General features: G+C 37.7%; 1 protein-coding gene across 3 annotated transcripts in view; it reads right to left on the bottom strand.

The window, feature by feature from the left end:
• The window catches only part of DMXL1 (Dmx like 1), a 75,304-nt gene extending 52,140 nt beyond the window's left edge, over nt 1-23,164 (bottom strand). For all 3 annotated transcript variants that reach the window (XM_084225661.1, XM_084225662.1, XM_084225663.1), the window contains exons 1-8: nt 23,031-23,164; nt 14,347-14,472; nt 10,815-10,892; nt 8,662-8,740; nt 8,047-8,179; nt 5,725-5,791; nt 2,941-3,116; nt 1,354-1,543 (exon numbers count right to left, since the gene is read on the bottom strand). In XM_084225661.1, coding sequence (XP_084081787.1) covers nt 1,354-1,543; nt 2,941-3,116; nt 5,725-5,791; nt 8,047-8,179; nt 8,662-8,740; nt 10,815-10,892; nt 14,347-14,472; nt 23,031-23,117 — 936 coding nt within the window. In that variant the 5' untranslated portion in view covers nt 23,118-23,164. The remainder of the gene's footprint in view (nt 1-1,353; nt 1,544-2,940; nt 3,117-5,724; nt 5,792-8,046; nt 8,180-8,661; nt 8,741-10,814; nt 10,893-14,346; nt 14,473-23,030) is intronic.
• Between the last annotated feature and the right edge of the window lie 470 nt (nt 23,165-23,634).

Below are 23,634 nucleotides of genomic sequence, written 5' to 3'. Positions count from 1 at the left end.
ATCAATGGAGTTTCCTGCAAACTTGTGTTGAGTCTGCAGTAGAGAGAAACCAGTGCCTTTGGATTTATTTATGAAAGCCCATAAAATACCTTCATGTAGTAAATACTTCATACTTCAGTGCACAGACAATGTTCATACACTTTTTATACTTACATAGAAAATACTCTTGTGTTTCATAAACACACACCATGCTTATTCAAGATTCTGAACAAAGCAGCAATACTGAGTAGTCTCATTTAATGAAAAACAGCATCCGTACTTTGGATCTAATTAGATCAGATTCAACACCCCACAAAAGGCCACAACAAGTTTTAAGGTCTTCCTCTTTTATACAAATACTTGTCTCCAGGGGAAATAATAATATTCAGTTTTTAAGACTGACTTACACAGTTCAAGCCTTTTGTGCTGTAGATATCTATGTAAGCACCCAAAGGTACCCAGAGGCACACAATTTGTATTAAAGATGGTGTTACACTCTTGGCATTCCTTTTCACTTGCCGTGCTTTCCATCTTTACACAGCATGCACAAGTCAAACAGTTTTCTCTCAATTATCACATAATTGCTGTTCCTGATTTCTAATGTTGACTTTTATTTTCCGCAGGAACACAGAAATTTCTTCAGCTTCTTTTTTCCTCCTCTTTGACTATTTCCTTTTCTCTCTTGTGCCTTTTAGCCTGCCATATTTTTCAGGTATAGCATGCACTATGAGCATGCTAAATGCATCACTCCATTAAGATAAAAGCACAATGTCCACATATGCTCTACGTACCCTTGAAGCAGACCATTAATGCTACACTTTCTTCCTTATTCACACTGGTTAGAAAACACTATCTGGTAAGAATCACTAGCCTTAATGCTTATGAGCAGTCTGCTCTGAGGACGACAGCAGAAAGACTATTTTTCTTTCCTCCATATTACTGTTTTTCTACTTGCAGAAGTCAGAGAGAACATCCCACAACTTCAGAGGTAACAAGTGAGCTGCTACCATACATCTTAAGGCAGCATCACCTCTGGGTTTCACATAACCTATATAAAATGTGTGCTCCATACTGCTCCTAGCCATTTGAACTAAATACTGCAAAGCATTCTTCTTCAGTTACCAGACCAAAATAGGCAGTTGTGACTTTGGAATAGTGTGTCTTCAATGTGAGGAGCTCAGCAAATGAGCTGTCAGCTTAGCCTGCCCAAGGCAGATTTCAAGGAAATTTGCCCTTTTATAACATTTTATGCACATCTTGGTATAAAAGATTTTAGCTTGTGATACATTGTAACATGAGTTACAAATTACAAACTTGTCTAAAATCACAAGTTTTTATGTGTGCTTATTCTCACTGTTGAATTTAAATTCTTACCTCCAATGCACTTTGCACTTTTTCTTTACTTGAAGTATTTCTCTTGAAGTTATTTGTGAAGTTCGCTGCTTCACTCCAATTGCTGTATCCTCCCCCATACAACAGACTGTCATTGGGTAACAAAGTCTCTGCCCAGAGACGACAAACATTATCCTTACAGCAAGTCAGGAGTACATTGCAGACAGCACCACTAATGAAAGAAAATTTAAGGAGTGAAGAAGCTGCTAACTATTACACAGCATAAAAATAAACCAACATTTCCAAACAGTTTTCCACTACCGGTCTTTGGAATTGCAGCAACTTACAGATACCAGCACAAGAAAAACTCATCAATACATTGTTAGGAAAATAAATGATGTAGGAAAGGCCTTCCCCTCTGTTCAAGTATCTGGCTATAAATCACCTCAAACGTCACCACAAAATAGAGCAACAGCAAATTGTGGATTTTAATTTAAAGAAAAATTCATACCTAGAACAGCAAAATTTTTATCTTTTAAAGTCATTCACATAAAAAGCTAATAATATTATGGATACCTGATAGTAATTCCAGCTCTTACTGGTATCTCCCACTTATAAAATAATATATATTCAAAAGATAAAAAGTCAGATAATACCAGGGAAACAACAGACAATTTAAATCTACGAGTGTTCCTTAGTTACTATTTTTCCAAGTGTAACTTGTGTTAAATATATAGCCAAAAAAATCTCATTACCCTACACCAGATACCAGAAAAAACTACGCAGACCATCAGGTTTCCAGGTCATGTAAGTTCACTCTTCAGCTCTACATAAGGCTTGAAAGCTATGACCAGACTGTCCAGCAGCAAACTCTCTTAGGAATCATGGAGCAGGTGGATTTTCATAAGTGACACACAGAGTAAGAACTATAGATTTATGAAGAGTCTTAAAGACTGGTACAATGAATAACATAAACTTGCTCAACACAAAGGCATGCAAATTTGTTTACTGCTTGGAAAAACATGAAAAAAAGATGGTCAGGCCACAAAACTGCTAACACTACTTCAGTTTAAGATTGAAAGTACTGGTGAAGACTAGGTACGGGTCATTTTGGAATCGTCTGAACACAGTCTTAACACCTCAAACTAAAGGTATCAGTTCCAAATGATTACTTGAATTCAATTTCCACATACTACTTCTGACAGAGCTCTAGCTTTGTAGTAGGCAGAAAAACAAATAAGACATTAAAATATTTGAATGTCTGTGAAAGAGGACTTCAAATCAGAGAACTTTTGCTCTGATCAGGATAGAACAAGTCAGGATTAAATGTATGAATGGTCGCTTAGTGCAATCAAAAAAAATGCAAATAGACATGACTTTTCAAGAGCTAATTTTGTATTTAGTTCAATGCCTAAGTCAGTCTCTGAGACTCCTATCTTTTCAATTCTTTGCCAGGTAAGAGGATACTTGCCTTCCAATCAAGAGCAGAAACAGTATAAAAGGTGTGCACATTCAATAACTGAAGCAAAACATGTAATTGTGTGACTGTTGATTGTAGAGAGAGGCAGACTGTACAGTTTTTTGGGGGTTTTTTTGGGAATTTATGAACTAGTTATTAGAACTACTGACCGTGGCATGAATTTACTGGTCTTCCTCCATGAAAATGCATTTACTGATCGAGGATGAGCCAAATAAACAAATGAAAAATCAAGCTCTTTTGCTTGGTTTTCTGGACTCGCACCAGGTGGTGATACGGCTGAACGCCAGCTCTCAGCATTGTACCATACTTTCACAAGACAGTCATCCTGTGAGAAGACAAAAAAAACAGTGAATAAGATTACCTTGCATAAGAATATGATGCACTTCAAGTTCTTTTGGGTACATCTCTTGAGATTTCGTTTTTCTTTTAATTAAAATGCTTTTCTTATCAGTGAGGAATTGCTCCAAAAATGGAACTTCAAAACGTGATCTTAAAGAAAACACAGGAGCAGAGCTTCCACTTAACTCTTGCCATTACTAACTTGGATTTCATATAGGTCTTTCTGATCAGCTACCAATTCTGAATCACAAAGCCACAACTTGCACTAGCCTGAGATGGTATTCAAATGTTAATACAACTAATTCTACCTTGTCAGAAAACAACCCAAATCCTCTACATAAATATAACTGTTAGGAAAACAAACAATGGTCACAGATGATATCTCAAAAACCAAGCTCAGTACTAGTCAGCCTGCTTTTTTTCAGATACACACATGAATTGATTCTGCCTTCAAGGACTAGATAAATTAATCTGGACCCAGATTCACAAGTTGTTGATCAACTATTAAATGTGAATGGCACTAAAATATTGAAATAACCTGGGTATGCATAACATGACGCTACTAGGGGGGATGATAGGTTGGCGTTGCTGACCAGCAATGTCCCTCACAAATAGTTAAGTAAAGGACAAAGATGTGCTTTAAAGGTTCTTCAATCAGGTAACTAACTTAAGCATTTATGGTAAAAAATATGTTATTAATTTTCCTACTTACTAATTTTCTTACTTATTCAGTAATTCACTTTGAAGGAATTTATATTCTAAAATAACAGGATATCTTAATATTGAAGTCAAAAACTCTGCAATAATATTAATCTTATATAAGCTATTTGCAGATTAATTCCTTTTTCCACCATTCCAGCAAATTGTAACATTAGAAACCATTAAACCATTTACATTTGACTTGTAAAATAAACATTAACTCCTACCCATCACAAAAAGGTGGATTACATATATATATTGTTGACAATAACAAAACACTACCTTTTAACATAAAACATATACCCAAAGAATTTTATTTATCTGAAAGACGGCTGGAATGGCTCTCCTTTCTATGACAGTTAAGGCATCACAGAACATATAGCAAGAAATACAACATTCAAATAAGCACAAAAAGAATGGAGCATGAGAATTTATTGCTTTGTTTTTATACAGATAATAATCTAGCATGAAGAAAGCCAGTATTTCACTTCGTATGTTGGAAGCTTGTTAATTGGAATATAGTTTCCCTAGAAAAGGAAATCCAGGCAATTTTACAGGTTTGTTACATCTTTATCTTTTCTTTAAAGATAGCAAATGTCTCAAAAGTTAGTCTTCCAATCAAGCATGATCTGAAATGGCAAGCTTTAAAAGAAAAAAGCCCCATACAACTAATAAAGACGTGCATTACTCATCTGTTCCTGATGCACATAACTGAATCACAAAAATATGCATGACAACTACCTTTCAAAAGCAAGGTTTATTTGCAGACTGAATCACCATCATCTCTTTGTTTTTAAGCATGTATAACAGATACTATGACACAAACAGCCAAGTTCCACATCATTACTAAATCAAACGCTGTTCTAACCACTTATTACGTGTACACACTAATTTTTCACTCATGCATCCAAGACCGACTAGAGCAAATTGCAAAACTGTCTTTTATTCTTCAGTCTGAAACATGTTCTGTCAGGTTATTACTGCTTAGGATTCTGAGACTCTTAAGCCAGGTTTTCACCAATAACAGCAACTGATATTAACCTTACATACTAGCATGTTGTTTGGTATCTAGTAACTCTGCAGCCTTTAGGTTCTTTAGCAGAAACTTGATGCAGAAAACAACTTCTTCTCCCGCTCATACTCCTTAACAAGTATTATAAATTCTCGTATGGGTTTGTCACATTAGTTCACTGGATCCTCTACATGATCTTGATTTTTTTTTATTGCTTTGACTTGTAAGGACATTATTCTCCTACAAAACCTGAACAACAAGTTTTGGAGTATAAACAAAAGATTAGTTTGTTTCAGGAAAACAAAAGACTGACATTTTGCTTTAGTTTTTTTGCTGATTTTGCCAAGGGGTTCTGCTTTTGCTGAGAAACTGCTCCATGCTGAGCACACAGTACCAACTAGTGAGGCTGGCCACAAACACCGTCATGAACCATGTGCCAACACACCTATGAAGGAGAATGTGAACCTCTTCTACGGACACATATCTGCATACAGATATGTTTACACAAAAAACATATGCAAGAACTATTTTTTTTTTTTTGTATTTTGATTATACTTCCTCACTAGTAGGACAGCTAGCAGTGATCTCATCCACAGATTTCCCTCATTCCTCAAAACTCTTCTTCTTCTTACGTCTTATAATTTGGTACAAATTAAAAATGAGTATTTTAGAATAGTAAGCACTGAATATTTGGTGTGTCACCTCCCTGCCTGGAACTACCCTTCTACCAAATTAATGTTTACCAAATTGTAAAGACACATAGACAGACTACAAAGAAATTACAATTTTTTTTTTCATTAAGTAACGTTTTTTTTGGTTTTTGTTGGATTGCTTTAATGCTTTTCTGAATTAGTACAAAGCTCTAAGGAAAAAAAATCCTTACCTTTCCCGCAGTAGCAAAAAACTCCCCATCTGGCGAGAATTTCATTAAACAAACTTGAGAAGCAGTTCTATAGAATAAAGACAATTAAAAGGAGAAAAAAAGACTTAAACAACTTTTATAAAATTGTAAACATTTTTTTCCTTGAATGCACAAAAATTTTTTAATTCTTAAATACAAGTGTGTATTCTGTTGTGTGAAAGTTAAATTTTAACAAAGTCCAAAAGACTAAGATGTAAACTCATGTACAACACATGGCTGTAGTGATCCAGAAAACAAAAATCTTGTAGCTGAATAGCCAATATTCAAAAATATCATAGCAGAAAAGCAGCTGCTAACAGATTAAACTGTTCTATTTCCACTACATGATTATAAGGATCTCAAAATGGTCTCTGTTGTACCATATTGTCTTTCAACCACTCCGAAAGACAGCTTCACTTCCCGTATTTCCTAGAATTACAACTCAAGAAAACAAAATAGTGTAAAAGGCACAATGTAGTTAAAAAGTGTCTGGAAGTAACTTTTACATGAATGATCACACTGCTGTAAGATGCTACACCAAAATATTTTACACCTAATTATGTGGTTAACTTTTGGAGCATTTTACTTTAATTGGCTGTGCTAATAAATGAGCTTCTTTTACAGGTTTTGAAGCACTCAGTTATTGACTAAGTAACAAAGCTTATTAATATCAACAAGAACATACAAAAATTTAATTGCACAGCACAGGCACAGTATACATTTTTGTCTTGAATTTAACACACATGCAACAAGTTGTTGAGGCCTAACTTTCAAAAGGGATTAAGTTAAATTAAGGTCAATAAAAGCAGGGTGCATTTATGTGCAGTAACAAGAGCAAGGCGATTACAAAACCTCTGTATCAAAGAAGTCCTCCCAGGTTTAAGCAAAATTCTCCTGCTGGGGCAAATATGAAAACATTTGTGAATGTTTCCTTCAGGGGTTAAAACAGGATATTTGCAGGGGCAAAATAATGTTCTTGCAGACTTCTCTACAAGAAAAACCTATTCTAAATCCAATTGCACTACAAATGCCAGAAGACATACAGGCATAAAAGGTATAAACAAAAGCAAGTTCTGTTGACCCTTTCCAGGACCTACTCATTCAAAGAAGGCAACACTCAGCTCTATCTCCAACAAAGAGAGTTTAAAACAGGAAAAAACGTGGAGAGCTGAGAAGACTTCTATAAGTCTTCATACATGATACAAATGCAAAACCTGTTATAGAAGGAACAGAAGAAAAGCACTCGCTGTATGATCTCAGCTACTGTTACCAGAACCCCAGATGCTAAAGCCATACTTCATGTCATTCTGTCTACAGGCTGACTTCTCTTATTCGGCTGAGAGATGAGTGCCCAAAGATGTCTCAAACAATACAGTAACTCTTTAACTCCTTGTATTTAGAAAGTTCATCACATGTGAAGAAAAGTTTTTCATTTGTCATTTGGATGATCTTGGGTTTTTGAACACATCACACTGACAGAAATTCAAGTAAAGAGAAAAAGGAACAACTGAAGCATCATAAAATGAATGTTTTTCTGGTACAGCCAGAAAACTACCTATAGAACTACCTACTAGAATTCTAAATGCTTGACAAATAGTAACTTCAGGTTGGTCTGCTCAGTCAGCCACTTCAGGAAACTTCTTTAGAAGATGGCTGTAGGTAACATTGCTCCCACACGAACAATGTACCCACCCCACTGTATGAGAAAAGTCTACCTATGGCAGAACGATTTAAATTGTCTTATAAACTTAAGTACTAAACTAAAACTCTTCTGAATGTACAATATACCATGTACAAATGCAAATATCAATATCAACATGAATACAAGAAGAGAATTCAGAGACGCAGAAAAGAGAATGCATCGACCTTGATTGTTCCAAATACCCAGAATAAATCTAGAAAAAAGTGAGTGAAAGCAGGGGGCAGATGTGTAAGAAGGAAACAACTGAACATAGAAGGAAGCTTTTTTAAAATCAGTCCTGCCAGCAATCATACAGCTTTCACCTTATTTCTTCTACAATGAAGAGCACCTATTGGAGAGCTTCAATATTAGCCTTCCCTCAGTATCTTACTAGTGTTGTCTGTAGCTGAAGAACTGTTCCAAAACCAATTGCAACTGATCTCGTAAGAGGAAAGAATGTCACATAGACAAGGGGAAATATGATTAAAGTTTATCTCACATCACTAATATTTATCACGTAACAGTATGCAATAGCATTTCATTTAACTACACCAAGTATTTAATCTCAAAGGTATGAATCAGTAAAGAAAAGGGAATTACTTGTCTTTAATTGGGTTCCTTACTTGCATTGCCAGATACATCTCCACTCTCCAAGTCCAACACCTGCTCTTTCAGTACTGTCATTGTCAGCAAGGTTTTCCAACGGAACATTGGACCAAAGTTGAAGACAATTGGAACCAGTCAGAAGGCGCGTACCTGGAACAAATATTTATGGAAATTTAACAACAAGCAAGTAACAAACTATAGACTTTTACAGAGAGAGAGAGGAAAAAAAGTTCCGCAAAGCTGAAAGTCCAGAAAATAATCTGGCAGATACACCTTTTCTAGATTTTTTTTGTAGATTTGAGCACCTAGAGTTCAAACTATGAAAATTAATAAAATTTTAGTTTTCTCTAAAAGAAATGCCTAGGTCTACTGCAGACATTACTCTTTCTTAACAAATATTTACCATTTAAGTCACATTTTCTTATCTGCTCAGATAAGAATAATCAAGCCAGACCATACAGATGCACTTAGTATGTTAGCTCTCCTGTAATAAGTGACAAAAGGTACCTTTCGCACCACTTTGGTATTCCCTATCATAAAGGACAGAAAAAAGACCTTTTCCTTGTCCACAAGGAAAAAAAAAAAATTAAAGTAAAAAATTAGGTGCAGTGTTTATTTTAATCTGTTTGTACCTGTGGGATCCCATGTTAGATTATGCACTATGGCTTCCAGCGAGATTTGAGCATTCTTCTGCCACTGGTAATGTAACACCTGAAATTTTAAGTATTTACAAACATTAGCATGAAAACTCTTCATTCTCCTCCATCCTGTTTTTATAATATAAATAGTACATCTTCACTGCATTCTCCAGATTTTATGAAGATGTTTAACATAAGTTACTGCTTATCTACTAAAAATTTATTCATTCTGATATTAAAACAAAATAGCTTTTTACTAATATGGCCACACTTATGAGGTTTTTAACTTCTAATTTTAAAATTCTATCTTGAAAAAAATTATTATATAAAATCATTACTGGAATTTGAGAATTTTTTTAGGAGGAAGTAAGATTTTATTTTGAAACAAAGAAAAGATATCAAAAATTAGACAAGTTAAAGGCATCTGGTGCTTGATATCTGTACCATTGCTGAATTAGGAGTTCAGAAAGGTCAACATAACACGTGATACTTCCCCTCCACTCGTTTTTTGTTTTTTTAATATACAACAGGACAGTCAAGTATTTTTCACTTTTGCATCTCTACTTCACTCTCTAGAACAAGTTGAGGATTGGGCTTACAAAATATTTATCTTGTTTGTTTCTGTAATAGACCAAAAAGGTTTGATATTTTGATTTATAGAAGAAACTGAAAAGATTTCTGGAAATAATATAAGGAGCCAATAAGTTCCTTCTTAATTCACAGACTTTCTTAAAAGTAGTCATCCTCCACCCCAAAAATACCACACAGAAATAGATGTGAAGTTAAAATATGACAACTCAGTCTTTCAAAAGTATGGCAAAAAACAGTAAGAAGCAGCTGCAGATAAGGACCTACATAGAGTATTTGCAAAGCTGGGGGTTTTTTTGGATTGTCTAGACCCTGAACATTCCAGTAATGGAAGACAGAGACAATCTTACAAAAACATCAAACAATATGCTGGAAACCATTGCATAGAAGTAAACTGAAAGAACGAAGTAACAGAATATTTCTTCAACTAAAATATTTGAAAGCAAATCGTGGGTGGTGAGTGCTTCCTCTGCTGCTTACAGTTACTACTCCAACTCTGAAGTTTCAAACTAAGCATACCCTTTACCAGTATAGAAAATCATTCAGGATGGATTGGAAAATGGGGTGGATGGACCAAAACCAAGAGCAGTATATCCAAAGTGTTCATAGGAACATGAGAACTACATCTTACTGTAATTTTATTCCACTGCTTTCCAGTGATGTAAATTATTACGTAGGTGTTCATTTCCAGCTAATTAATTAATATATACTATGCCACAAGTTTACATGTACACCCAGGATCCTGTGACTGAGTTGGTTAGTACAAAGAGGAGAATCCACTAGATGGTCATATAAACAATTTGTTAATGGAAATGGTGACCAAAGCCCTGAAGAGGGAGACATAAGCTCCTTGAGCAATTGCTGTCAAAGTTCTTATATCAACAAATTGACTTCAATTAGAATCTAATGCTTCTAATTATAGCCATATGCCTCCTCATGTAAGAAGCATGGTTAAGTAATTTGCCCTAAATCATGTTATTATCCAGAAATTAAGATTCTGGATGTTAATCACTAAAACACAGTCACCAAAAGTAAGCCCCAAAAGAATAAATATTTTTTTTATTCACCATTATAACACTGAAGTATAATAATTCAGTCAGATACTCTAAAAAAGCCACAGATTTCTCAAACAATTATTACAATTTGGCAAAGGGCGCATAATTTCATAAGCAAAAGTTAAAGTAAGAACTGTAGAACACACCAAAACATGAAGGCTACACAGGATGGTTCAAAAAGGAATTCCTATTTTAATGGCTACACTCATGGCAGAATGGGGCTGTGTACATCTTTTTGTGTTCTGGTATATTTTGGTTACAAACTGCAGGGTTACATAAGCAAGTAATATGAAGCATTATAGTAAAGCCTATCTTCCTTAAAACTATTTCAAGTTACAGGCCCCTGTCTTTATCCCACCCTTTTCACTTCCCAAGGACCACCTTTATGTCTCAACTTTATTCTAGCATTGAAAGAAGACATCAAAACAGCAAACTTTACTTTAAAGTAAAATCTTTCAAGCTTTTTGACTGCTCAAATAAATTAAGGGCTGATGAAATACTTACATTATGATGACTGTGGTTCTGCTTCAAGATGCTAACTGGCTCAAAGATACAAATCACCTTTCCATAAGAAGCTGCAATCTAAAGTAATATATATTTATATATATACAAGCACACATAAAAGAAACAAGCTGAACAAACAGAAAGAAGATGCAAATGGTTGATTTTACTTTTAACCCTGCTTCTAGATAAATTTGAAGCTCACATCTGTATTTCCTTTTGAAAACAGAAAATTACATTTACCAAAAATCACTAAGCTAGTGTTGTCAATAATAAAAATACAATCCTCCATTTAGTCATTAATCACAATAAACTACTGAGAGCATAGCTAAACAATTTTTTTAAAATCAGATTATTGGCAATATTCTACCCTTTATAAACTATGTAAACACTCAAAGCAATCTGCAGAGTTCCCATTCTCAGACATGGAACCAGTACACAATCAGAGCACTCCTGTTTACTTCCTTGGCATTAGAACAGGCTACCTTTTAAAAAGATATTTCAAAAGAGCCAAACTATGCAAAGAAAACACCCAATGCAGAAAACTGTAAATAGAACTACTACTAAAGTCTAACGTAAAACAGTCCAAAAAAAGTTGCAATATTGTCAGTTTTAAGTCAGTGTTTGAAAGTCTTATTTCATCACAGATTATCAACCACCTCAAATACTACTAATACAAAATTAATAGTATTTGATCTCAAGGTATCTATATAAAAGCAAGCCTAGAAGACTTGCTAAGAAGAGCCAAAACAAGCCAAATGTATGTCAAAGACCTCAGGCAGAGAGTGAGAGAACTGTCACATGACAAGGTGGCCAAAAAGTATTTTGAATTACAGATTTACAAAAATTAAGGGGTCTGCATAGGTCATGAACAACAGACATCCTGCATTCTGAACTGATGGTAGTTAAAAGAGGAACATCTACAGATAGATACTATATGCTGCAATAATCAATCTTCTATTTCTGTAAGATTCTGACTTAAAGTATTCACAATTTTCCTTTAACAATAATAAAGAAAGATTCACTTTTTAAAATATATTTTGATTGCAGTATCAACCACTAAAGTTTGAAAGGAAACCAAACTAAACTGTCATACCTAAGATCTATACAAACATAGAGACTCATATAAATCCTAAAATCCACAGATCCATAGCTTTAAGAGAAACCCTCTACATTAGAAGAATAGATAGTTAAATAAATTTCCATCCTACAACAACAGCCTGACCCCAAAATGCCAAGAATAATTTTGTCACATTTGCAAGGAAGAAGTTTCTTCAGGCATTTTGCAAACTACTATCTGCCCTCTCTAATTCTCTTTAACTACCTCACTTACAGTTGTATTCTCTAATAATTCTGTTCCATATCCAACAGCAAAAATTTATATAAACTCATATTGATTAGATTTTTCCTTTGTTCTGTTTCTCCAAATGTGGTCATTTTTTCCCTACTTTATTGTTCAGTGGGTTTTAAAGATAACCTTAGCATTCCAAAATGTTCAACTTGTAACGTCCAGAGCAACTGCTGCTCCCAAAACTTTCCACTAGTTTCCACAGCTACACACCCTGCACCTTCACTGACCTGCACTCCACCAAAAAGAATAATGGTGGGATTGAGAGCACCTTCAGCCAAGTTCCCTGATAACTCCAGGCTGTGTGGGGCAGGCCACAGGCTGGAGGGAAGTGATGCCAGCCAAAAGGACTGTGGCAGGCAGACAGGTGTGACCATATGAACATCTCCTTCAAAAAGTCCAAGGGCAAGGTCCTGCACCTCGGTCAGTCAGAATCAATACCATCAGTATTCACTAGGGAAATTGATAGATTGAGAGCAACCCTGTGATATGGATTTGGGAGTACTGGTAGACAAAAAAACTGTACGTGAGCTGGGAGCATGTGTCTGTATCCCAGAAAGCCAACCATGTCCTGGACTGCTCCAAAAGGGTGGCCAGTAGGGTGAAGTGGATGATTTCCCTACCCTAATGAGACATCAGCTGGAGTACCACATCCAGTGTCCCCAGCATCAAGCAGAAATGGACATGCTGGGTCCAAAGAAGGGACACAAAAATGGTGAGAGAGTTGGAGTACTTCTCCTATGAAGACACACTGAGAGCATTGGAACCCTATGTTTTGACAAACCAAAGTGGAATTTGTGCATTAGTACTGATGAAGAATCTCTTAGAAGAAATTCCACCCTTTCAAGAATGACCTGAAAATTCATTGATCAGTCTGGTCAACAAGCAAATTCCTAGCCATCCACTGCTTAGTACTTCAGCATTTTAGAAATACATCCAGTTTTCTTACAGCATACAATACCAACTTGCAGACTCTAAATGACCTCACAGGTCTACTTAAGAAATTAAAAACTCTAAAGGTTAGTATGCCTTACAGTGTGATATATTCATGTGTGTTCATTTACAATTCAAGGACAATTTTTCATTTAAATGTATACAGAATTGGTAACATGCAATCCAGATAACACTTGCAAATTAAGAGAAATAATGCTCAGCGAACTCAAAAAAACCCAACCTTCTAGTTAACAGCTGCTAGGGGAGAAACCCAGGTAGACTACAGCTAGACACAGAGAAAAACATTTCCTCGTTTTCATTTGTGTTCCTTCACTAGCACTGCAAGAGTTTATCACTCAAATGCTAAAAAGCAGGAACAGGGTGTGGCTGGGATTTCATCAGCACAGTGCTCACACGTAAACACAAACTGGTTTCCATCAGAAGTCTTGTCTCAAGACGGACACCAGAATATAACCAAAGCTCTCATCAGCTCATAAGGTTTGTAGAAAGCTTACATTATCTACTCACAAAGACAAGCTTAAAGAAACAACAGAGGTAGAAAACCCCTCTTACATGAACAAATAGTTATCAAGAGTTCCCACTGAACTGGTCAACAGTTTAATCCCTGTGACATCCCAATGCAGTGTTACAGAACTGTGACATCCCAGTGAAGAGTTACCTGGTAATTTCTTTTTCACTCTGACAGGAAAATTTAAAAAAAGCTCTCTTAAAAGGAATTAAAACCCAATGTTGTCTAAAATGCAACATTCTGATGCAGACCTACCTACAAAAAAACAAAAGCTAAGAATTCAAGAAAGCAAACCCCATCCAAGAGAGGCTTTATGAATTGCTTGAAACAGATGTCATTTTTCTGGATGATCTGAGAGTGATTTTTATGGAAGCATTCATCTCCTGCCAGCCACTAACATGTCACAGTACGTCAATGATATGCCCAGTAGTGCAAAGACATAGTGAATAAATTACTTTTGCTTCCAACTTAGTAATCTCTTAGTCAAATTCTTGTCCTGAATGTAGCCCTGAATACACAGCCTCCTGTGCAGTTCTACCTATCGTCTACAACCATCTATCATATCTATGGTTACTATTTACATTTATGTGCTGCTTACAAGACAGAAAGCAGTCATTTTACTATTCATTGTAGTATATTTCCCCTAACTTGCAAGTATACACATTCCTAAGAAGGTACTTAACATAACTTTGCTGAAACATTATTAGAAACACTGCTCTACATACCTTCCCCTGTTGCATTGAACAGTCCACACATCCCACTTGAATGTTTCCATGTTTTGCTCCAGGGATTATCTGTAATCGTTCAAAGTCAGTCCCCAGTACCACAATATCACATCCTGATGCGTATGCCTACAGTATAGACAAAAAAAAATTTAAAACACCTAAAGAAAACAAAAAAAAACCACTCCAAAATAATCTACAGCTTTATCTACTTACAGCACACTTACTTATCAGTTAAGTATGAAACAGTATAGTCCGTGTATCCTATCCCTGTAAAACACTATCCAGTCAGAATGGGTCTTTGCAGAAAAAATATAGATGTCTTCAAATTAAAACCAAGCAACAGAAGTGGCAAATTGCTTTTTCTCCATGCTTACAAGTGCATCATAAGACTTGCATCAGAAGATAATGTGGTTTGTGATAGAAAAACTAAAAAAATGTGGCGATACAAAAACATCTAAAAGAAATGTAAAAGCATAAAAACCAAAGTTCTTGCAAAGTAGAAAAAAGTAATATATTTCTTAGATTGGAGACAGGGACTTTAGAAGTTTTAATTTTTGAAATTTCTGGAAAGGAGGAACAGAATTGAGGAGGCAAAATTTTATTAAAGCATTTAATTAAGGACTTTGTACAGGCAAAAATCAAAAGCCTACAACATGAAGCTTAGTTATACACAAGAAAAACTGTCCTCTCAAACTTGTTGAGTCTCCTGCTATTCACATGAATTCTAATGTCACTGAGTATGCTGATATATCTAACACCTTTATTAAGCCAGTTCACTGAGTCTTGCAATGCTTGAGTCAAAATTTCTTCCCATCTTCTCAGAAGTTTTATTAGATACCGAGTACAGACAAAAATAGAGGAGAAGATTAAGCACTGGAAAAACTTGAGGAAACAACAGTGAGCAGAATCATCCAATTAGCATAAGAAAGCAGAATTCAAGGATAAAATTCTTAGAAAAAGGAATGCACACTCATGAAAAAGTTAGGAAGACAGCAACAAAATTAAGAGCAAAAATACAAGTATTCTGTTAGCAAGAGAATGATAAAAGCATCAAAAATACACCATTTTAATTGACTAAAAGTTTCAAGAGTAGAATAGCATCACAGAAACTGAAGATGGAAGATTTCCATACACTGACAGAAATTATCATGCCTTACAATCAACTTCTCTACTAATTTCCAATAAATTCAATAAAAACTGGACTTGAAAACAAAAGCAGAATAACTGAAAGCTAGATATATAAATTTGAAATCTGATGATCATGTTTTCAAGTGTTTTACATGAAAGAGTACCTTTACCAAGACTGCCCTAGACTATCATACCATCACACATCTTAAAATAAATAAATAAAATGAAAAATATTGAGATTTCAGTCAAAGACATTTTTCCCCACAAAGGATTAAGTGATGCTTCAATGAAGAGTCTTAGCCAGAAGACTGTGTTCACCACTCCCAGCCAATAGTCAGTTATCACATTACAACCAGCCGAACACCAGGCACCATCTCATAATTGAAAATGCTGTCTATAATTCTGCAGACTAAATATAACCATATATTTATTTATGAACACTTATTACTGGTAGGTTTTTGAGCTCCTTCCTGTCCAGCTCCCCCTTCAGCTTCAAGACATTCAAGCAGTATAATTCCTCTTGTCAAAAGAGCAGCATTTATTACTAATTAGCATACTGAACTACAGGTTCCAAAGCAATCTAAGCGTAAGCTCATTCAAAAGAGGAGACTGAGTAGTAATTTTTGTTCAAATGTTAAAGTAATTATTTTGCTATTGTGATGGCATTAACTTCAGACCTGTTCACCACAGAATGTTTTTTCTTCAGTTAAAAATAATCTCACCTGGTGACTCACTGGTTAAGTCCACAGTTTACCAGAAAAAGCTTATTTGGAAATATCATATATATAATTTTTCCTAAAGCCATTTCTCAGAATTTAGAGTTCTGTAGAGAGGCAGTTTTAAGGAAAACAAAAAACAAACTAAAAGAAGTGCTTCCATGTAAAGACATAACATAGAAACCTAGACCCAGCTTTATTATAAATGTATTTAAGATTGAAGCGTCAAAGGCTGAAGCCTACCTGCTGTGTGCATATGCCCCTCCTAGGCCTTATCAGCACTTCAAAGACTTACTATATTTCTCCCATCTGGTTCTCTCCATTTCTAGCTTCACAGAGAAGCCCAAAACGACCCTGAGCCACCACCACAATCATAGGATAGCACACAAAGAATGCCTTGGATTGGAAGGGACCTTAAAGATTATCTGGTTCCAACTCCATTGCAATGGGCAGGAACATCTTTCACTGAATTTCGTGAGCTGGAAGGGACCCTACAAAGCTCATCAGTGTCCAACTCCTGGCCCTACACAAGAATCAAACCACATGACCAAGTGCAGTATCAAAACACTTCTTAAACTCTCTCAGGCTGGAGCTGTGACCACTTCTGGGGAGAGCCTGTTCCAGTGCCCAACCATGCTCTACGAGATTAACCTTTTGCTAATACCCAGCCTATACCTGCCCTGACACAACTTCAGGCCATTTCCTAGAGTCCTGTCACTGGTCACCAGAGAGAAAGTATCAGTCTGGCCTGTACACTTTCCCTCATGAGGAAGATGTAGGTTGTCAGGAGGTCACCCCTCAGTGTCCTCTTAGCCAGGCTGTCACTGCTGATATGGCTTCCCTTCCAGACCCTTCACTGTCCCCTTTGGATTCTCTCTCACAGCTTTATAGCCTTCTAATGTTGTGCTCAAAAGTCAGAACCCAGGCTAGCTCCTGCTAACCTGGGCTATGATGGACAAGAGTAACTTAAAGAAGTATTAAAGCATCCTAGACTTGCTGTTTCCTGAAGGAAAACACCCTTATGTTCTGGCATTTCTCCACACTACTTGAAAAGACTGACACTTGGGGGGAAAAAAAAAAGGAATCACTTCAGACATCAGTCTGTTCAGACAAGATTAGATCATACCTGGTGACACTGGCTTCCCAATGCCAATAAGCTGCAGAACCACTGACTAGTTCCTAAGCCTGTAGAACTGATCTGTTCCCAAAGAGATAGAAAGGGGGAAAAAAGGCCTTTTCAAAGAGCTTCCAAATATAACTATAGCCAAGCAGAAGGATGATGACTTGGAGGTTATTTTTGATGTTTACTTAATGTTCGCCTGCAGGAGAACCACAGTTTCAAAGACAAAAGGCAAGGGATGCAGAAGATAGGGAAGTTTTATATTGCAATGGAAAAAGTGTCTGAAGAAGAAAGTGACTAAGTTTTCCAGCAACTGGCTCCCTTTTCTACTGTTCTCACTATTCTTCACACAGACCAGACACCTTAGGAGGGAAGCTTGTGTACCCCTCCTAAGGTGTCCTTCCTTTGGTTCTTTGTTGTACCCCCTGCAACTCATCCATTAGACTGATTCTGTGCAGAGATGTCAGATCCTCTTACATACTCACTGGAGCCCAGACTTCAGCTGAAAATGAGGTTCCTAAGCAGCAGTATCTTACCAAGATGCTTCCCTAAACAAAGTGCATAAAATTGGACTGTACTGCTGGACTAATTTTACACTTAATATTTTTTTATTCATGACAGAGTTATTTTACTGTAGTATAACAGAAGTCTGTACTGGGGAGTAAGAAATATCCTCCATACCCTAAGAGGGTCTCAGATAAAACAAGAATGAATTCTGCCTACCAGTCACTTTATCTAACTTTTATTGTGAGACTTGTCCATGATAGTTAACATGCCACTCATCTTCATTTTAACAGGAGATAATATGAGTACATCTTTGTAAGCAGTGGTAACTAAGAAAAAAGGTAATTCCAGTCTTCTCTTCAGCAATGTGCCAGTGATTCCAGTGTAAGAATTTATTGTATGTATATATACACACACATACATGTTTTCATGTACATATATATATTCGCTTACCTATATTCCCTTATGGGAAGGGGAGGGGAAGGGAGGGAGGGGAAAGGCACAAAATGCTATCATACAGTTGAATGGAGAAAGAATTCCTAAATATATATATTTAAAAAAAAATATATTAAAACCCTAAGACAACTTTCTGCAGCAAGCAGAGCCTCTGCATCTGATGCTGGCAGACCATAAAAGCCTTTCACCTTAAGAATGCCCTAGAACATTTGCAAGAAAGCTGTCTTTGCACAATAAGACAAGCAGATAAGGTGATATTATCACGTACTTGGAATGTTTATTAAACAGTGCTTTGTTCTTCTGTTACAGAAATAAACAAGATAGAACTAGTTCAAGCTGCAGGACCATGGATCTCACTTGCTGCTGACATAGCAAACAAGCCTGAAATTAGGAAGTGAAAGATGTTCCAGACTTGTGAAAATAAATGTGATTTTGTATTGCAGAAGTGGGTTTCCACAAAAATTCTGCCTATTCTTTTAATCCAATGTTGGCTCTTCGTTCTAAATTAGTATTTCTTTGAAGAGGAATAACAGAAATTTTGACTAGAACAGTGCTTTAAAAGCATGGGAAACAGTATAGACAATTATACAAACTATTCTGATTTCTTTCTAAAGTGAAAGTCTGACATACACAACTCACAATCTGAGACTGCTATTGGGAAACTACTCTCAACAGAAGAAAAGCAAACAATTGGGGGCCTCAACTTCTCACATACCACAGCACCTTCAACACATTTATTTCCCCTACAATCAACCTTCTTGACATATTTCTTCTACGTACTGACATACAAAGTTTTTGCTATAGTTTCTGCTACAGCTATTTAAGGACTGACACATTACCTTGGACAACTTGTACAAACTTTATTTAACCTACCTCTCTTACACAAAGGGCAGCTATTATCCATGGCTAAATGCAGCAGACCATGTGTGCACACACACATATTTACAAAGATACATATATATATATAAACACATTCAAGCATATATGGGATGAACATACACCAGAAAGACAACGCAAAATTCAGTAAAAGTCAAGATAAAAACTAAAGACAAATCTATGAAGCAGATGATACTGCAATAACTGCTATATTTTTCTGTCCTGTACATAGAACAGTCAAAATCAAAACAGTCACCATGAGCCACATGGTATGTTGCTGAATTATTTTATGTATGGTCTCTCTCTATCCCCACTTTTGCATCAAAACTTACACCTGTCTTAGTATTCCACTTAAACATTTTTTAAAATAATTAAACTCTTTTATTAGGATGCTATATTAAGTTTTAAGCAATTATATTTCATCATGTTTTGGGAAAAAAAAAAAACCCAACTTTTTTACTTATGAGAAGTACTTGAACTATTTTAAGTACCTAATTGATTAGCCATGCCCTTTGAATCATGTTTCACTGCACTTTGAATCATGAAACTGCACTTTTCATTGATGTGTAAAGGAATTTTCTTTTTTTTTAATTAATCAGTTAAGACAATTAATTTCTTAAATCCAGAGTAGCTTAACTCAAGTATTATTAAAAAAAACCCCGAACCCTTTAAAAGGTTCCTGACTAAATCCCTTCCCTTTACTAAATACCAATGAAGAAGAAGGTGAGATGTAAACAGTGTAATTTCTTGTTTGACTCTTTTGATATCTCAATTTTCTGAACTACAAATATCCAGGGAGTTCTAAGTGCAAAAATTAAGTATGTTCTAGACAGGTAAGTAACAACATCATAGAAATTACTTTAATTTATCAAAAAATTTTGTGGAATGGGAAGCCTTTTTCTACTACAATCCAGTACCTTTAGAAAACTCAGTGTAGTCTTGACCAAGCTATGGAACCCCACCCCTACCCCAATTTTCTAGGTGCCTTTCAACTTCAGATATTTAGTTCCCAGTTCTATCAATTGTACATAGCAAGTCTCAAGTCCAGAATTAGTTTAATCACACACACAGATGAAACCTCTCAGGGAAATATTTTGGTTCCATTGAAATAATCTATGTAATTAATCTTTCTTTCACAGATTTTTACCTCTTTGAGCAATCGCTCTTTTGTGTTTTTCATTATCAGTCTTGGGACTTGCACTTTTTAAGTTGCTATTGCTCACAGAGACTACCCCCCTCCAAAATCTTTTGCTACCTTGGTGGGGAGAAATAATAACTAAAAAAACGTTACAGAATCAGAACTGAATGAGCAAACACATTGTATCAGCACTGGTGACCCACTTAATAACTTAAATACAACTTCAGTAATAACTAGTTCAGAGGAATCCTATGTGATAAACTCCAGGAGCTTTTTAAACTTTTACTCAAATATTTCAGACCTGACCTGAACAAAAGAAAGCAAGGGATGTCTTCCACTGTGGACAAGTAAATGGAAAATAAAATAATTCAGTATCCAGAGAAGGACAAAGAATAAACAGGTAACTTCTGACAGCTGAGGGCCAGGTTCTCATTGATTAAGTGTGCCATACATTATTACTATCACCTGCCCTCAGCAGAGAAACAACAGGTATGCTTCTTATGGAATCTTGATACTTATGAGCCCTTTTCAACATATAAATAAAAGATGGGCTAAAAACTTTCTCAGTGTTCTCTCCAAGGAAGCTCATGCTCCACTCTACCCTTCACATCCTAAAATTAAAAAGTCAGAACAACAAACCTGCCTCCCATTAGATATCTGAAATTCTTCCTTAAAACATAACAGCACATACTCAAAAAGGTGTATATGATTCAGTGGATACAGGAAGTTTTATACTAATTTTGCCTCAAAATTTTCAGATTTTAAGAGAAGAATCTTGATATTTTTAGCTTAGAACTGTAGTATTTTAAAATACTTCACTTTGAATATTCAGTGCTGTCTATGAGAAAATATCCTGAAGCATACTGTATCTAAAAAAATATAAATTACAGACCAAGTTCTCCCCTTGGACAAGGACAACTTGTCCCTCCTGTACAGTACATAACCCTGAAATATCAACTCCTATGTTCTCAGCCACAATAACTGGAAGGATAGAAGTTTAACATGTTTGGGGCTTTATTTCCATTTCTAAAATACAATTCAATAGTATTTATACTCATTAATGCTTATATCATAATTTCAGACAGGGAAAAACTATGGTCAATTTTTTTTTCATGGGAATTTCTAACACTTGAGTCCATCATCCTTTTCCAAAAAAGCAGAAATTAGCTTCAGTGCCTCTTGCTTCTTAATCCTTCCAAGCAATCTCATTAACTTAACACAGCATTACAGAATCAGTAACAACAACAAAAACAGCCCTGAAGCAGTCACGGATATTTCTGTTAGCCATTTTAAATATGAGGAAAAGAAATCCATTAATAACCTTTGAGGGAAAAGGATAATGAAAGGAAGATGAATGCAGCTACAGGAAATATTGTTATTACATTTATGTCCAGGAAACATTGTTACAATGTACTTCTATGAAAACAGCTCCTCCAAAAGAGAGACCACAGTAATGAATATCAAAAATTATGCTTCCCAAACATTCCGTTCTCCTCAAGAAGAGATTCCTACTCTTCTTATCCACTGGGGACCTCCAAAACTTTACCTAAGTTCAGCTGTACCAGGTAGAAAGTGAGCCTAGTGACATGAATGACTCAAATTGTTTCCCTCAAAAAAGAATGACCTGAAAATGGCAAACTTATGACAAGGTATTTTGAAAGCTTACTAGCATTTCTCTGTAAAGCACACCTCCTTGTCTCTTACTAAATGGCTTCCCACCTTAGGTGGGTCTTTGACATTTCTGGATACGTAAAATTAGAGAGTTTGGCACAATTTGGTATCTGAAGTCTCAACCGCGTAGTTTAAGATATCTTCCAACACGAACTCACGGGAAGCAAGGACATGGCCGGACATCGCTGTAGACAGATTCCGCAGAGCCAGCCTAGCCCTGGGGAAGCACCTCTGCTCCACTGCCCCAGGCGGAGCTGCAAGTAGCTAGACGAATTTAACTGCGTACACCAGACGGGACAGCAGACAACAAGATTTCAGTCCTGCATTTCCATCTATCATTCCCTTATCAAACTGGAGAGCACACCAGACTGAAGCTGGGGGCAGCCATAAAAGGAAAGGTTAAAAATACCCCAGCGTGGTGCCCTGAGAAACTTCGCTGCATCTCATTTCATTCCTCTTCAGCCCTACACGGAGGGAGGGTGGGAAGAAGAACACAACAGAAGTGTGTTTACAAAACAAAAGCAAAAGGAAGGAAAACGCACGCTAATAAAGACTTTGGCCTTTACAACGTACTGAAGTGCTTTCTTTCCACTCTAAGAGACAGGGACTTCAAACAGGCTTTGAAAACCTCAGCAACACTAGGGCTTGGTATTCCATGTCTTCCTCAGCTATGCGCAGGAGAGGATTCAGCCACCTTCCTGACTGCAGGGCAGCGCTGAACTCCCTTCCAGAGCGAGCCGCACGTCCCGGCAGCCGTTTATGTAATCTTTTATCACCGCCACCACACCTCCGCGGCCCCGGAGCGCCGCTACCGGCATGTGCCCGCCGCCCCGCCGGCTCTGCGCCCGCCCGGGGCCGCCGCCGGCAGCGGGGCCGCCGCTCCGGACAAGTTTTGCGCGTCCCCGCCCCCGCCGGGCCGGGGACCCGCGGGCCCCTCGGGCGACGCCGCCGCCGCCGGACGGCGCCACCCGGGCGAGCCCCGCGCCCGGGGCCGCCCGCGGCCGCCGCGCCTGACGCAGCCGCTTTCGGCGCCGGGCCCTGCGGAGGCGCCGCGGCCGCGGCGGGGGACGCTCACCGTGAAGGGCTGGTCGTGCAGGCTGCCCACGGAGAAGCAGCTATCCCCAGGATTCACGGCGCCCGTCAGCACCTGGTGCAGGTTCATGGTGGAGGGCGCGGCCGCTCGGCCACCGCCGCTTGTCCCCCCGCGCCCGGCGGCGGCGGAGGCGGTGCTTCCCGGGGGCGGAGCGGGCGCCGCGCATGCTCGGCTCGGCGGCCGGCCCTGGGGCGGGCTGAGGGTTCCGTCCGCCCCGTGGGGAAGTCGACTTTCCTGTTAAAATAACCCGACTTTCCTGTCAAAACAGCGCTGGAAAACGCTGCCGCCGCGCCGGTGCCGGGCAGTGGTGACGGAGCGGACTCGAAACCTGCCGAGCCACTGCGCCTCCCGCCTGCCCGGGCGCATCCCCTCCCGGCCCCTTTCTCGAGGGCAGGGGCTCAGCCGCAGCCCTCCCACCGGGCAATGACAAGAGGAAGCACGTGGTAACAGGAGTCTTGGGTCCCCGAGGTTAGGGAAACGAATCGCTTATGCTTGGAGCTCAGATTACCTGCAGGCAGCAGGGCTTTTTACCGTCCGGATGAAAAGAGGGGACATGGGAGCCGCCTGGGGTAGGCGCGGCAGGTCC

Source organism: Fringilla coelebs (genome assembly GCF_963513975.1).
Source record: "Fringilla coelebs genome assembly, chromosome: Z".
Classification (NCBI taxonomy): domain Eukaryota; kingdom Metazoa; phylum Chordata; class Aves; order Passeriformes; family Fringillidae; genus Fringilla; species Fringilla coelebs.
The sequence above is the reverse complement of the archived record's forward strand: the minus strand, read 5'-3'. Positions and strand labels throughout refer to the sequence as shown.